The sequence below is a fragment of the Somniosus microcephalus genome, chromosome 1 (assembly GCF_052327205.1).
Source record: "Somniosus microcephalus isolate GS21.2 chromosome 1, FLI_Smic_1.0, whole genome shotgun sequence".
Lineage (NCBI taxonomy): Eukaryota > Metazoa > Chordata > Chondrichthyes > Squaliformes > Somniosidae > Somniosus > Somniosus microcephalus.
Window position 1 is genome coordinate 382,813,328 of NC_140987.1, and position 13,234 is coordinate 382,826,561.

At 46.1% G+C, this 13,234-nt stretch overlaps 1 protein-coding gene across 1 annotated transcript in view; it reads left to right on the top strand.

The window, feature by feature from the left end:
• LOC147125048 (amine oxidase [flavin-containing]-like) overlaps positions 1-12,560 on the top strand; it is an 88,841-nt gene extending 76,281 nt beyond the window's left edge. The window contains exons 14-15 of the mRNA XM_085991129.1: positions 7,617-7,679; positions 10,745-12,560. Of these exons, the coding sequence (XP_085847255.1) occupies positions 7,617-7,679; positions 10,745-10,891 (210 nt within the window). The 3' untranslated portion in view covers positions 10,892-12,560. The remainder of the gene's footprint in view (positions 1-7,616; positions 7,680-10,744) is intronic.
• The last annotated feature ends 674 nt before the right edge of the window (positions 12,561-13,234 follow it).

A 13,234-nucleotide genomic window follows, 5' to 3' on the forward strand; every position in this document is an offset into this window, starting at 1 on the left:
CCAGAAGTGGTGGACCTCCCTCGGGTAGTACATATATGTCCATTCCTTGGTGTTCTTTGCCCTTGTGTCTCACCTTGACTTTTATCTTTCCGATGGGGTATACTTTTTGCCCCGTATATGTCTGCAATACTATCTTCGTGTCCCGTAGGGGAATATGTTCGAATAACTTTTTGTAATCTTGCTTATTCATGACCGTCAACACCGATCCGGTGTCCAATTCCATCTTCACTTGGACTTCTGCAATCTGCAGTGTGACCCAGATAGTTTGTCGGTCAGTTTCCTTACTCACATTGTGAATTCTCAGACTACCCAGTTCCTTGCTGTTGGAGTCTGAGTCCGAATTCTGTTCATCCGAACTCTTCATAGCCACCTTATGTACCTTTCTGTACTTTTTCTGCGGTGACTTTTTGTTGCTGGTCTTCTTTCCTGACCGGCATACTTTAGCTATGTGACCAAGCTTGCCACATTTTCTACATTCCTGGTTTTTAACCCAGCATTGGTTCTGATCGTGTGTTGTCTTTCCACAACGATAACATTTCGTTGTACCCGAAGCCATTTGATCTACGCTGAGTACCGCTGTCTTCAGCTGCATTTCCGCAGTGCCTCTCGCTGCGGCTTCGTGCGATGCTGCAATAGTGACAGCCTTATCAAGTGTAAGATCATTCTCTTCGAGCAGTCGCTTTTGTGTTCCTTCCTTCGACAACCCACACACGAACTTGTCTCTCAGTGCCTCTGTCAGATTTTCCCCAAACTGACAGTATTTCGCTAGCCTACGCAGTTCAACCATGTATTCCACGTTGCTTTCCTCTTTCAGTTGCATTCTCGCATAAAATTTAAATCGTTCCGCCAACATCAGCGGTGTAGGGTTCAAATGATCCTTCAGGACAGCAACAATATTAGCGAAAGTCTGATCCGCCAGTTTAGCTGGTGATAGAAGATGCTTCAATAGCCCGTATGTCTTCGCACCCATTGAGTTTAGTAAGGTTAGTGCTTTATCATCATTTGATATTTCATTTGCCTTACAATATATCTCTATGCGTTCTACATACGTGGCCCACTCTTCCACCTCGGGATCGAAATCGTTGGTGTTACCATGCTTAGGCATCTTCGCAATCTTTTTGAGAAACAACAACGAAATTTTTCTTTAACTTTTTTTTCAAAAAAAAAATGGCGGTTTCCCGCGCTTGTGTTCTTCCCCGCCTCTGAAAATGGCGGTTTCCCGTGCTTGTCTTCTTCCCCGCCTCCGAAAATGGCGGTTTCCCGCACTCGCACGGTCTCCCTCGCTCGCTCGGTCTCGTTCTCCCTCGCTCGCTCGGTCTCGTTCTCCCTCGCTCGCTCGGTCTGTCTCTCCCGCTCGCTCGGGCTCTGTCTCTCCTGCTGGCTGTGACGGCGATTGCCGTATTGCTGCGTTCGCCCTCCCCAGCGGTTTTCAATCGCGCCTCCCCAGCCCCTCTTGCAGTCCGGTCCTTTCCCCCCGGCTGCGGCTGAGTTCTCCGCGGTTTTCTTTTATTTGTTTTATTTTCTCCCGCGCAAGCGGTTCTCGGTCGCTGCGCTTCGCGGCCTCGGTAGCTGCCTGGCCTTGTTTACCGGTCGCGGTCGAGCTTGCTCTCGATGCCGTTGCGTCTCCCAGCCCGCTTGCAGCCCGGTCTCTCGCACCGGCTGCCTTTGCCTGCACCGCGGCTTCCGTGCCTTACGCTGCCCCAGTCTCAGCGCCTCTGGCCCCGACTTCTGTCCAGCTCTTTTCCCCCCGGCCGTGGTCGAGTTCTCCGCCCTTATATCCTCCGTTTTTAAAAAAATTTCTCCCCTGCTCACAGTCAACGTGGCCGACTTGCTTTTCGTCGCTGATCGGCTCACCCACCACCGTGATAGAAGGGACGATCACTGCCTGTTGCTGATGGAAGGCTTCGTGTCAGAAATCTTCCTTCTTCCTTGCTCTGCAAACTCGAGTCTTCTCTCAGCAGAATGACGAGGGCGGATGCCTCTTCTCGACGCCCGTTAACTGCTTCGGATGTATCTCTGCCGCAGGGTAAGATCGAACTCGTCGCCACTGTTAAGTCTGTGTGTTATATTGCGAATTACTACACAGACCACAAGAGTAAACTTTAACAGGACTTTACTGGTTGAAGGTCAGGGCGGAACTGCCCAATAAATCCTTACACAGCACTTATATACCGGTGTGGTCACCACCGGTATTACAGTATACAGTAGCCAAGATAAAGTAGTGCAACCCTTAAAATAGTTCTCTTAAAGGTGGAACGTTACATACACTACACATGTGGTGAAGGTACTCCCACAGTGCTGTTAGGTAGGGAGTTCCAGGATTTTGACCCAGCGACGATGAAGGATCGTCGATATACTTCTAAGTCAGGATGGTGTGTGACTTAGAGGGGAACTTGGAGGTGGTGGTGTTCCCATGCGCCGGCTGCCCTTGCCCTGCTAAGTGGAAGAGGTCGGGGGTTTGGGAGGTGCTGCCGAAAAACCCTTGGCGAGTTGCTGCAGTGCATCTTGTAGATGGTACGCACTGCAGCCACGGTACGCTGTGATGGAGGGAGTGAATGTTTAAGGTGGTGGATGGGGTGCCAATCAAGTGGACTGCTTTGTCTTGGATGGTGTCGAGCTTCTTGAGTGTTGTTGGAGCTGTAGTGGAGAGCATTCCATCACACTCCTGACTTGTGCCCTGTAGATGGTGGAAAGGCTTTGGAGAGTCTGGAGGTGAGACACTCGCCACAGAATACCCAGCCTCTGACCTGCTCTTGTTGCCACAGTATTTATGTGGCTGGTCCAGTTAAGTTTCTGGGCAATGGTGACCCGCAGGATGTTGATGGTGGGGGATTCGGCAATGGTAATACCGTTGAATGACAAGGGGTGGTGGTTAGATGCTCTCTTGTTAGAGATAGTCATTGCCTGGCATTTGTGTGGCGCGAATGTTACCTGCCACTTCTCAGCCCAAGCCTGAATGTCGTCCAGGTCTTGCTGTATGTGGGCATGGACTGCTTCATTATCTGAGGAGTTGCAAATGCCACTGAACACTGTGCAGTCATCAGTGAACATCCCCACTTCTGACCTTATGATGGAGGGAAAGTCATTGATGAAGCAGCTGAAGATGGTTGGGCCTAGGACACTGCCCTGAGGAACTCCTGCAGCGATGTCTTGGGGCTACGATGATTGACTTCCAATCACCACAACCATCTTCCTTTGTGCTAGGTATGACTCCAGCCAGTGGTGCGTTTTCCCCCCGATTCCCATTGACTTCAGTTTTACTCGGGCTCCTTGATGCCACACTCGGTCAAATGCTGCCTTGATGTCAAGGGCAGTCACTCTCACCTCACCTCTGGAATTCAGTTCCTTTGTCCATGTTTGGACCAAGGCTGTAATGAGGTCGGGAGCCGAGTGGTCTTGGTGGAACCCAAACTGAGCATCAGTGAGCAGGTTATTAGTGAGTGAGTGGTGCTTGATAGCACAGTTGACGGCATCTTCCATCACTTTGCTGGTGATTAAGAGTAGACTGATGGGACGGTAATTGGCCAGGTTAGATTTGTCCTGCTTTTTGTGGACAGGACATACATGGGCAGTTTTCTACAATGTCGGATAGATGCCAGTGTTATAGCTGTATTGGAATAGCTTGGCTAGAGGCGCGGCTAGTTCTAGAGCACAAGTCTTCAGCACAACAGCCGGGATGTCATCGGGGCCCATAGCCCATAGCGCTCTGGGGGAGGGTTTAAACTAAAATGGCAGGGGGTTGGGAACCTGAGCAGGGAGACAGAGGAAAGGCAAACAAGGATAAAAGCAAAAGATAGGAAGGAGAAAAACAAAAGTGGCAGTCAGAGAAATCAACGGTTTAAATCAAACATGGCCACAGTAAATAATAATTCTAATAGGTCTAAGAGCATTAAAAAAACAAGCCTGAAGGCTTTGTGTCTTAATGCGAGGAGCATTCATAATAAGGTGGATGAATTAGCTGCGCAAATAGAGGTAAATGAATATGATTTGATTGGGATTACGGAAACATGGCTCCAGGGTGGCCAAGGCTGGGAACTCAACATCCAGGGGTATTCAATATTCAGGAAAGATAGGCAAAAAGGAAAGGGAGGTGGGGTAGCATTGCTGGTTAAAGAAGGGATTAACACAATTGTAAGGAAGGATATTAGCTCTGATGATGTGGAATCTGTATGGGTAGAACTGAGAAATACCAAGGGGCAGAAAACGTTAGTGGGAGTGGTATATAGACCTCCAAACAGTAAAGTGGAGGTTGGGGGTGGCATTAAAAGGGAAATTAGAGAAGCGTGCAATAAGGGCACAGCAGTCATCATGGGTGACTTTAATCTACATATAGATTGGGCTAACCAAATTAGTAACAATACTGTGGAGGAGGAATTCCTTGAGTGTTTACGGGATGGTCTCCTGGACCAATATGTCGAGGAACCAACCAGAGATCAGGCCATCTTAGACTGGGTATTATGTAACGAGAAAGGATTAGTTAGCAATCTTGTTGTACGAGGCCCCTTGGGTCGGAGCGATCATAATATGATCGAATTCTTCATTAAGATGGAGAATGAAGTAGTTGACTCAGAGACTCGGGTCCTGAATTTAAATAAAGGAAACTATGATGGTCTGAGGCGCGAGTTGGGTAGGATTGATTGGGGAACGTCACTCAAAGGGTTGAGGGTGGATAGGCAATGGCAAACATTCAAAGACATAATGGATGAACTACAGAATTTGTTCATCCCGGTTTGGCATAAAAATAAAACAAACAAGGTGACTCAACCGTGGCTAACAAGGGAAATTAGGGATAGCATAAGATTCAAGGAGAGGACATATAAATTGGCCAGAAAAAGCAGTAAACCTGAGGATTGGGAGCAGTTTTGGATTCAACAAAGGAGGACAAAGGGATTAATTAAGAAAGGAAAAATAGAATATGAAAGTAAGCTTGCAGGGAACATAAAAACTGACTGTAAAAACTTTTATAGATATGTGAAGAGAAAAAGATTGGTGAAGTCAAGCATAGGTCCCTTGCAGTCAGAATCAGGGGAATTTATAATGGGGAACAAAGAAATGGCAGACCAATTTAAATATATATTTTGGTTCTGTCTTCACAAAGGAGGACACAAATAACCTCCCAGAGATGTCGGGGAACATAGGGTCTGATGAAAGGGAGGAACTGAAAGAAATCAGTATTTGTAGGGAAATGGTGTTAGGGAAATTGACGGGATTGAAGGCTGATAAATCCCCAGGGCCTGATAATCTACATCCTAGGGTACTTAAGGAAGTGGCCCTAGAAATAGTAGATGCATTGCTGATCATCTTCCAACATTCGATGGAATCTGGAACAGTACCCATGGATTGGAGGGTAACTAAGCCTGACATCGGTAGTGGGGAAAATGCTAGAGTCCATTATAAAAGATGTAATAGCAGAGCACTTGGAAAACAGTGACAGGATCGGACAAAGTCAACATGGATTTACAAAAGGTAAGTCGTGCTTGACTAATCTACTGGAATTTTTGAGGATGTAACTGGTAAAATAGATAAGGGAGAACCAGTGGATGTGGTGTATTTGGACTTTCAGAAGGCTTTTGATAAGGTCCCGCATAAGAGATTAGCGTGTAAAGTTAAGGCACATGGGATTGGGGGCAAGGTATTGACTTGGATAGAGAACTGGTTGGCAGACAGAAAGCAAAGAGTTGGAATAAACGGGTCTTTTTCCGAGTGGCAGGCAGTGACTAGTGGGGTACCACAGGGATCGGTCCTTGGACCCCAGCTATTGACAATATATTTTAATGATCTAGACAAGGGAACTAGATGTAATATCTCCAAGTTTGCAGGCGACACAAAGCTGGGTGGGCGTGTGTGCTGTGAGGAGGCTGCCGAGAAACTCCAGGATGGTTTGGACAGTTTGGGTGATTGGGCAGAAGCATGGCAGATGCAATATAACGTGGATAAATGCGAGGTTATCCACTTTGGTGGCAAAAACAGGAAGGCAGATTATTATCTGAATGGCAATTGATTGGGAGAAGGGGAAGTGCAACGAGACCTGAGTGTCCTTGTGCACCAGTCGCTGAAGGAGCAGCAGGCGGTTAAGAAGGCAAATGGCATGTTGGCCTTCGTAGCAAGAGGGTTTGAGTACAGGAACAAGGATGTCTTGCTGCAGTTGTACAGGGCCTTGGTGAGACCACATCTTGAGTATTGTGTGCAGTTTTGGTCGCCTTATCTGAGGAAGGATGTTCTTGCCATGGAAGGAGTTCAGCAAAGATTCACCAGGCTGATACCTGGGATGTCAGGAATGATGTATGAGGAGAGATTGGGTCGATTGGGCTTATACTTGCTGCAGTTTAGAAGAATGAGAGGGGATCTCATTGAAACTTATAACATTCTGACAGGACTGGACAGACTAGATGCAGAAAGGATGTTCCCGAATGGCCTACTCCTGCTCCTATCTTCTATGTTTCTATGTTTCTATGTCGGGGAGTCCAGAACCAGGGGTCACAGTCTATGGATAAGGGGTAGGCCATTTAGGACAGAAATGAGGAGGAATTTCTTCACCCAGAGAGTGGTGAACCTGTGGAATTCTCTACCACAGAAGGCAGTAGAGGCCAATTCATTAAATATATTCAAGAAGGAGTTAGATATATTTCTTAAGGCTAAAGGGTTCAAGGGGTATGGGGAGAAAGCAGGGACAGGGTACTGAATTTGGATGATCAGCCATGATCGCATTGAATGGCGGAGCAGGCTCGAGGGGCCGAATGGCCTACTCCTGCTCCTGTCTTCTATGTTTCTATGTTGCTGTATCTAATGCATCAGCCGTTTCTTGATATCACGTGGAGTGAATTGAATTGGCTGAAGATTGGCTTCTGTGGTGGTGGGGACCTCAGGAGGAGGCCGACATGGATCATCCACTCGGCATCTCTGGCTGAAGATGGTTGCAAACGCTTCAGCCTTGTCTTTTGCACTCACGTGCTGGGCTCCACCATCATTGAGGATGGGGATATTCATGGAATCACCTCCTCGCGTTAGTTGTTTAATTGTCCACCACCATTCACGACTGGATGTGGCAGGACTGCAGAGCTTTGATCTGATCTGTTGATTGTTGGATCGCTTAGCTCTGTCTATAGCATGCTGCCAGGCAGCATTTCAACCTGAAACGTTAAGGTTTCAGGTCAGTGCCTGGCCTGCTGAGTATTTCCAGTATTTTCGGTTTATATATAATCACCAATGTTCTTCTTAGTAAAAAGTACAGCTGGTGCTGGGATGTACCATTGGAGTTACAACATCAAGATTCAAACTTTAAAAAACTTGCTTTCTAAGTGTTGTGATACACTGACAACTATAAGTCAATATTTGTTGTCTGCTCCCCAACTAACAAGTGTGCACTATGTGTAATTGTACACGTGTCGGGGGTAACTTTAACATTGGGTGATAGTTTAAAATGGGCGATGAAGTCAATGGAAATGAAAATCGGGAGAGACGTATAATGGGCAGCTGAATTGATATCGCCCACAGTCAAAATTATCCTTGTGGAGTCAAAACTCTCTTCATTTGTGTTTCGGTTCTGTTTGAAATAACTATGTGTGTGTGGGTATTTGCTCAACACTGCTCTTATTTAGCCTGTGTTCTGTCTGCAGGTGATGTGTGCCATCGGAATTATTCCAGATACAGCAATCTGGACCCTCGAGCCTGAGGTTCAGGTAAGTGGTGAACAGACTAAAGAGAAATCTTACAGCTACCCTTTGCAATGACAACTTGATGATTGAATAATAAAATGGATTTGGTGGTGAATGGTTAAATCCCATGAGACACATTAGTAAATCTGATGTGACACAGTAGGACATGTTCACAAAAGTAAATACACATTATGATCAGGAGTGCTGATAAATTGAATAAAGATCAGTCTGCTGTATTGATATCTCGGCCTGGTTAATCACACCCACAGGACTGAATTGAAATTGATGGTGTATTAAAACAGGAAGCTCGCAATGTCTGAGTGACAAACCTCTCCTGGACTCAGATTTATGTCATCAATGTCCTAGGGTACAGTATGACATGTTTACAGATTGTGCAGATCAAGAACTCTGTACAATGAGAAGTGAACTAATCCATTGCAATTCCATATAATGGGAATGATGGAGAGTAAATCAGTGTGTGGGAATTCTCCTGCTCCCTTGACCCTATTCCTATCAAACTGCTGACCACCCAACTTCCCTTCCTGGTCCTCATATTAGCTGATATTGTTAACAGTGACCTCTCTTCAGGTACTGTCCCTCTCCCCTTCAAATCTGCCGTCATCACTCTTCGACTCAAAAAAAACACCCTTGATCCCTCTGTCCTTGCAAACTACTACCCCATCTCCAACCTCTCTTTCCTCTCCAAAGTCCTTGAACATGTTGTCGCCTCCCAAATCCGTGCCCATGTTTCTCACAATTCCATATTTGATTCCCTCCAATCAGGTTTCCGCCCCTGCCACAGTACTGAAACGGCCCTTATCAAAGTGACAAATGAAATTCGATGTGACTGCGACCATGGTAAACCAGCTCTCCTCATCCTTCTTGACCTGTCTGTAGCCTTCGATATGTTTGACCTCACTATCCTCCTCCAATGCCTCTACTCTGTCGTCCAGTTAGGTGGGACTGCCCTCGCCTGGTTCGATTCTTATCTATCCGATTGTAGCCAGAGTATTGCCTACAATGGCTTTTCTTCCCAATCCTGCATTGTTACCTCTGGAATCCCCCAGGGATCTTGGCCCCCTTCTAGTTCTCATCTACATGCTGCTCCTTGGCGATATAATCCAAAAACACGTCAGGTAACACGTGTCCACTGACGACACTCAGCTCTACCTCATCATCACCTTTATTGACCCCTCCACTGTCTCTGATTTGTCAGACTGCTTGTCCGACATCCAGTATTGGATGAGCAGAAATTTGCTCCAACTAAATATTGGGAAGACCGAAGATATTGTCTTTGGTCCCTGCCACAAACTCCGTTCCCTAGCCACCGATTCTATCCCTCTCCCTGGCAACTGTCTGAGGTTGAACCAGACCGTTCACAACCTTGGTGTCGTGTTTGACCCTGAGATGAGCTTCTGACCACATATTCGCTCCATCACCAAGCCTGCCTATTTCCATCTCTGGAACATCGCCGGACTCTACCCCTGCCTCAGCTCATCACTCTCATCCATGCCTTTGTTATCTCTAAAGTCTACTCCAATGCTCTCCTGGCCGACCTCCCATCTTCCACCCTAAGTAAACTTGTGCAATGCCTCAGTTTTAAATTTCTCATCCTTGTTTTCAAATCCTTCCATGACCTTTCCTATCCCTAGTTCTGTAATCTCCGTCAGCCCTACAACCCTCCAATTCTGGCATCATGCGCATCCCCGATTTTAATCGCTCCACCATTGGTGGCCATGCCTTCAGCTGCCAAGGCCCTAAGCTCTGAAATTCCCGCCCCTAAACCTCTCTGCTTCTCTACCTCTCTCTCCTCCTTTAAGATGCTCCTTAAAATCTACCTCTTTGACAAAGCTTTTGGTCTCTGTCCTGATATCCTCTTCTGTGGCTCAGTGTCAAATTTTGATTAATAATGCTCTTGTGAAGCACCGTGGGATGTTTTGCCACATTATAGGCACTATATAATTGCAAGTTGTTGTTATTGACTCCTTTTGCTTCTCCAAGGTGGACTGATATTGCAAAGCTGAATTGGAAATGGAATAAAATCATCACAGCTACACCTCTGGAATTTGAATGATAGACTTGAGGAAGATTTAGTGAGGCTGTGCTCCTGGGTGGAGCCTCACTAGATGGGAGCATTGGTATAAGAATCATGACAATAGTGTTATAGCCGTATCTCTGACTCATGCTCCAGCCTACTGCGACTTCATTTCAGGAGTGCAGCCTCACTGAATTTGCCACTTAATGCTGCACAAATGAGCAAATTAACACAGTGGGATAGCTAACAGAAAATGTTGTATCTGAGAGCTTTTTAATGAGGATCGGGAGTGTATCAACTTGGCTCAGTTGGTAGCACTCTTGCCTCTGTCAGAAGGTTGGGAGTTCAAGCCCAACTATAGGCTTCAGTATTCTATCCACACTAACACTTTAATGCAGTACTGAGGAAATTCTGCATTGTCAATGGAGCAATCTTCTGGATGAGAGGTTAAACCTAATTCCCTTCTGCCTACTCAGATGTAAAAGATCCCATAGCACTATTCAAAGAGCAGGGAAATCCCCCTCAGGATCCTGGCCAACATTTCTTCCACAATCAACACTCCCAAAAACCAGGTTATCTGGTCATTTATTGCTGTGGGACCTGAATGATAAGAAGCCTTCAGACTTAAAGCAAATTCAGGAAGGCTTTGCTCACAGAGTGGAGTCTGACTAGATTGAAGTCGAAGTTGGAGAATTATGGCTCCAGGTTTATAGTTTGGGGACCTTGCTGCCACATTTGCCCATAAAAGAACAGTGACTACACTTCAAAAATAACCATTGGTTGTAATGTGCTTTGGGAGGTCCTGTAAATATGAAAAGCACTATATAAATTCAAATTCTTTCTATTATGTTTGAGTGCTTCATAATGTTCTTGGGTGTCATTGACTTTTATTGAAAAAATACATTTCCTCCCTTGTTAAACCAGCTCTCACTATAACTGTTACAATAAGGGTGGAGATGTATTTCTTGCAATAAAAACAGTCAATGACATATAAGAACATTACACCGTGTTGCTGAACAGGGAGTACTAAAGCTCATTCTTTACTTTTATTCAGGAAGTTCCAGGTCAACCAATCACCACAACATTCTGGGAGCGACATCTGCCATCTGTGCCAGTATTCCTGCTGGTTCTCGGCTTTTCCACCTGTCTGGCAGTTGCTGGGGTGGTCATGTCCAGGAAAATCTGTCTGCACAGGGGTTGAGAGGTAACTTTGTTACTTTGCTGCAGATGGAAACCTTTTGTTGCATAGATCATCTGTTAGAATTCATCAATGGCACCATTTTGGAGCTGAGGTCAAAGCCTGAACCATTCAGGGCATCTGAGGGCAGGGCCATTTGAGAGTATATTAGACAGATCGCAAACAATCTTGTGGAGCCATCAGATCTTTTATTAAGGGGGGATTTAATACATTATATAAATTTCTCATGGATAGTATTCAAGAACATTGATGCTCAGAGATTCTACAGAATCCCTTGGTCTGTTTTCTTCTCAACACTGTCCCAATGGGCCCACCTGTGATGACTCTCTGTGAAGATTTTTTTTTAAATCAGGTTTTTATAATCCATCACCCTACAATGACATCTACCAGTGACAAGAAGAAAAGGGCAAAATGTCACAATAACTCCTCCAACCCCCTCCCCCCAACCTCATAGTCAGTGGTCTGCGTAACATAGAAACATAGAAGATAGGAGCAGGAGTAGGCCATTCGGCCCCTCGAGCCTGCTCCGCCATTCAATGCGATCATGGCTGATCATCCAAATTCAGTACCCTGTTCCTGCCTTCTCTCCATATACCTTGATCTCCTTAGCCTTAAGAAATATATCCAACTCCTTCAATACATTTAATGAATTGGCCTCTACTGCCTTCTTTGGCAGAGAATTCCACAGGTTCACCACTCTCTGGGTGAAGAAATTCCTCTTCATCTCTGTCCTAAATGGCTTACCCCTTATCCTTAGACTGTGACCCCTGGTTCTGGACTCCCCGACATAGAAACATAGAAGATAGGAGCAGGAGTAGGCCATTCGGCCCCTCGAGCCTGCTCCGCCATTCAATGCAATCATGGCTGATCATCCAAATTCAGTACCCTGTCCCTGCTTTCTCCCCATACCCCTTGATCCCTTTAGCCTTAAGAAATATATCTAACTCCTTCTTGGATATATTTAATGAATTGGCCTCTACTGCCTTCTGTGGTAGAGAATTCCACAGGTTCACCACTCACTGGGTGAAGAAATTCCTCCTTCTTTCTGTCCTAAATGGCCTACCCCTTATCCTTAGACTGTGACCCCTGGTTCTGGACTCCCCAACCATCGGGAACATTCTTCCTGCATCTAGTCTGTCCAGTCCTGTCAGAATTTTATAAGTTTCAATGAGATCCCCTCTCATTCTTCTAAACTCCAGCGAGTACAAGCCCAGTCGACCCAATCTCTCCTCATACGTCATTCCTGCCATCCCAGGTATCAGCCTGGTGAATCTTCGCTGAACTCCTTCCATGGCAAGAACATCCTTCCTCAGATAAGGCAACCAAAACTGCACACAATACTCAAGATGTGGTCTCACCAAGGCCCTGTACAACTGCAGCAAGACATCCTTGTTCCTGTACTCAAAACCTCTCGCTGCGAAGGCCAACATGCCATTTGCCTTCTTAACCGCCTGCTGCACCTGCATGCTTACCTTCAGCGACTGGTGCACAAGGACACTCAGGTCTCGTTGCACTTCCCCTTCGCCTAATCTATTGCCATTTAGATAATAATCTGCCTTCCTGTTTTTGACACCAAACATAGAAACATAGAAACATAGAAGATAGGAGCAGGAGTAGGCCATTCGGCCCCTCGAGCCTGCTCCGCCATTCAATGAGATCATGGCTGATCATCCAAATTCAGTACCCGGTCCCTGCCTTCTCCCCATATCCCTTGATCCCTTTAGCCTTAAGAAATATATCCAACTCTTTCTTGAATATATTTAATGAACTGGCCTCCACCACCCTCTGTGGCAGAGAATTCCACAGGTTCACCACTCTCTGGGTGAAGAAATTCCTCCTCATTTCAGTCCTCAATGGCTTACCCCTTATCCTTAGACTATGACCCCTGGTTCTGGACTCCCCAGCCATCAGAAACATCCTTTCTGTATCTAGTCTGTCCAGACCTGACAGAATTTTATAGGTTTCGATGAGATCCCCTCTCAATCTTCTAAACTCCAGTGAGTATAAGCCCAATTGACACAATCTCTCCTCGTACGTCATTCCTGCCATCCCAGGTATCAGCCTGGTGAATCTTCGCTGCACTCCCTCCATGGCAAGAACGTCCTTCCTCAGGTAAGGTGACCAAAACTGCACACAATACTCAAGGTGCGGTCTCACCAAGGCCCTGTACAACTGCAGAAAGACATCCTTGTTCTTGTACTCGTACCCTCTTGCTACGAAGGCCAACATACCATTTGCCTTCTTAACCGCCTGCTGCACCTGCATGCTTACCTTCAGCGACTAGTGCACAAGAACACCCAGGTCTCTTTGCACTTCCCCTTCTCCCAATCTATTGCCATTCAAATA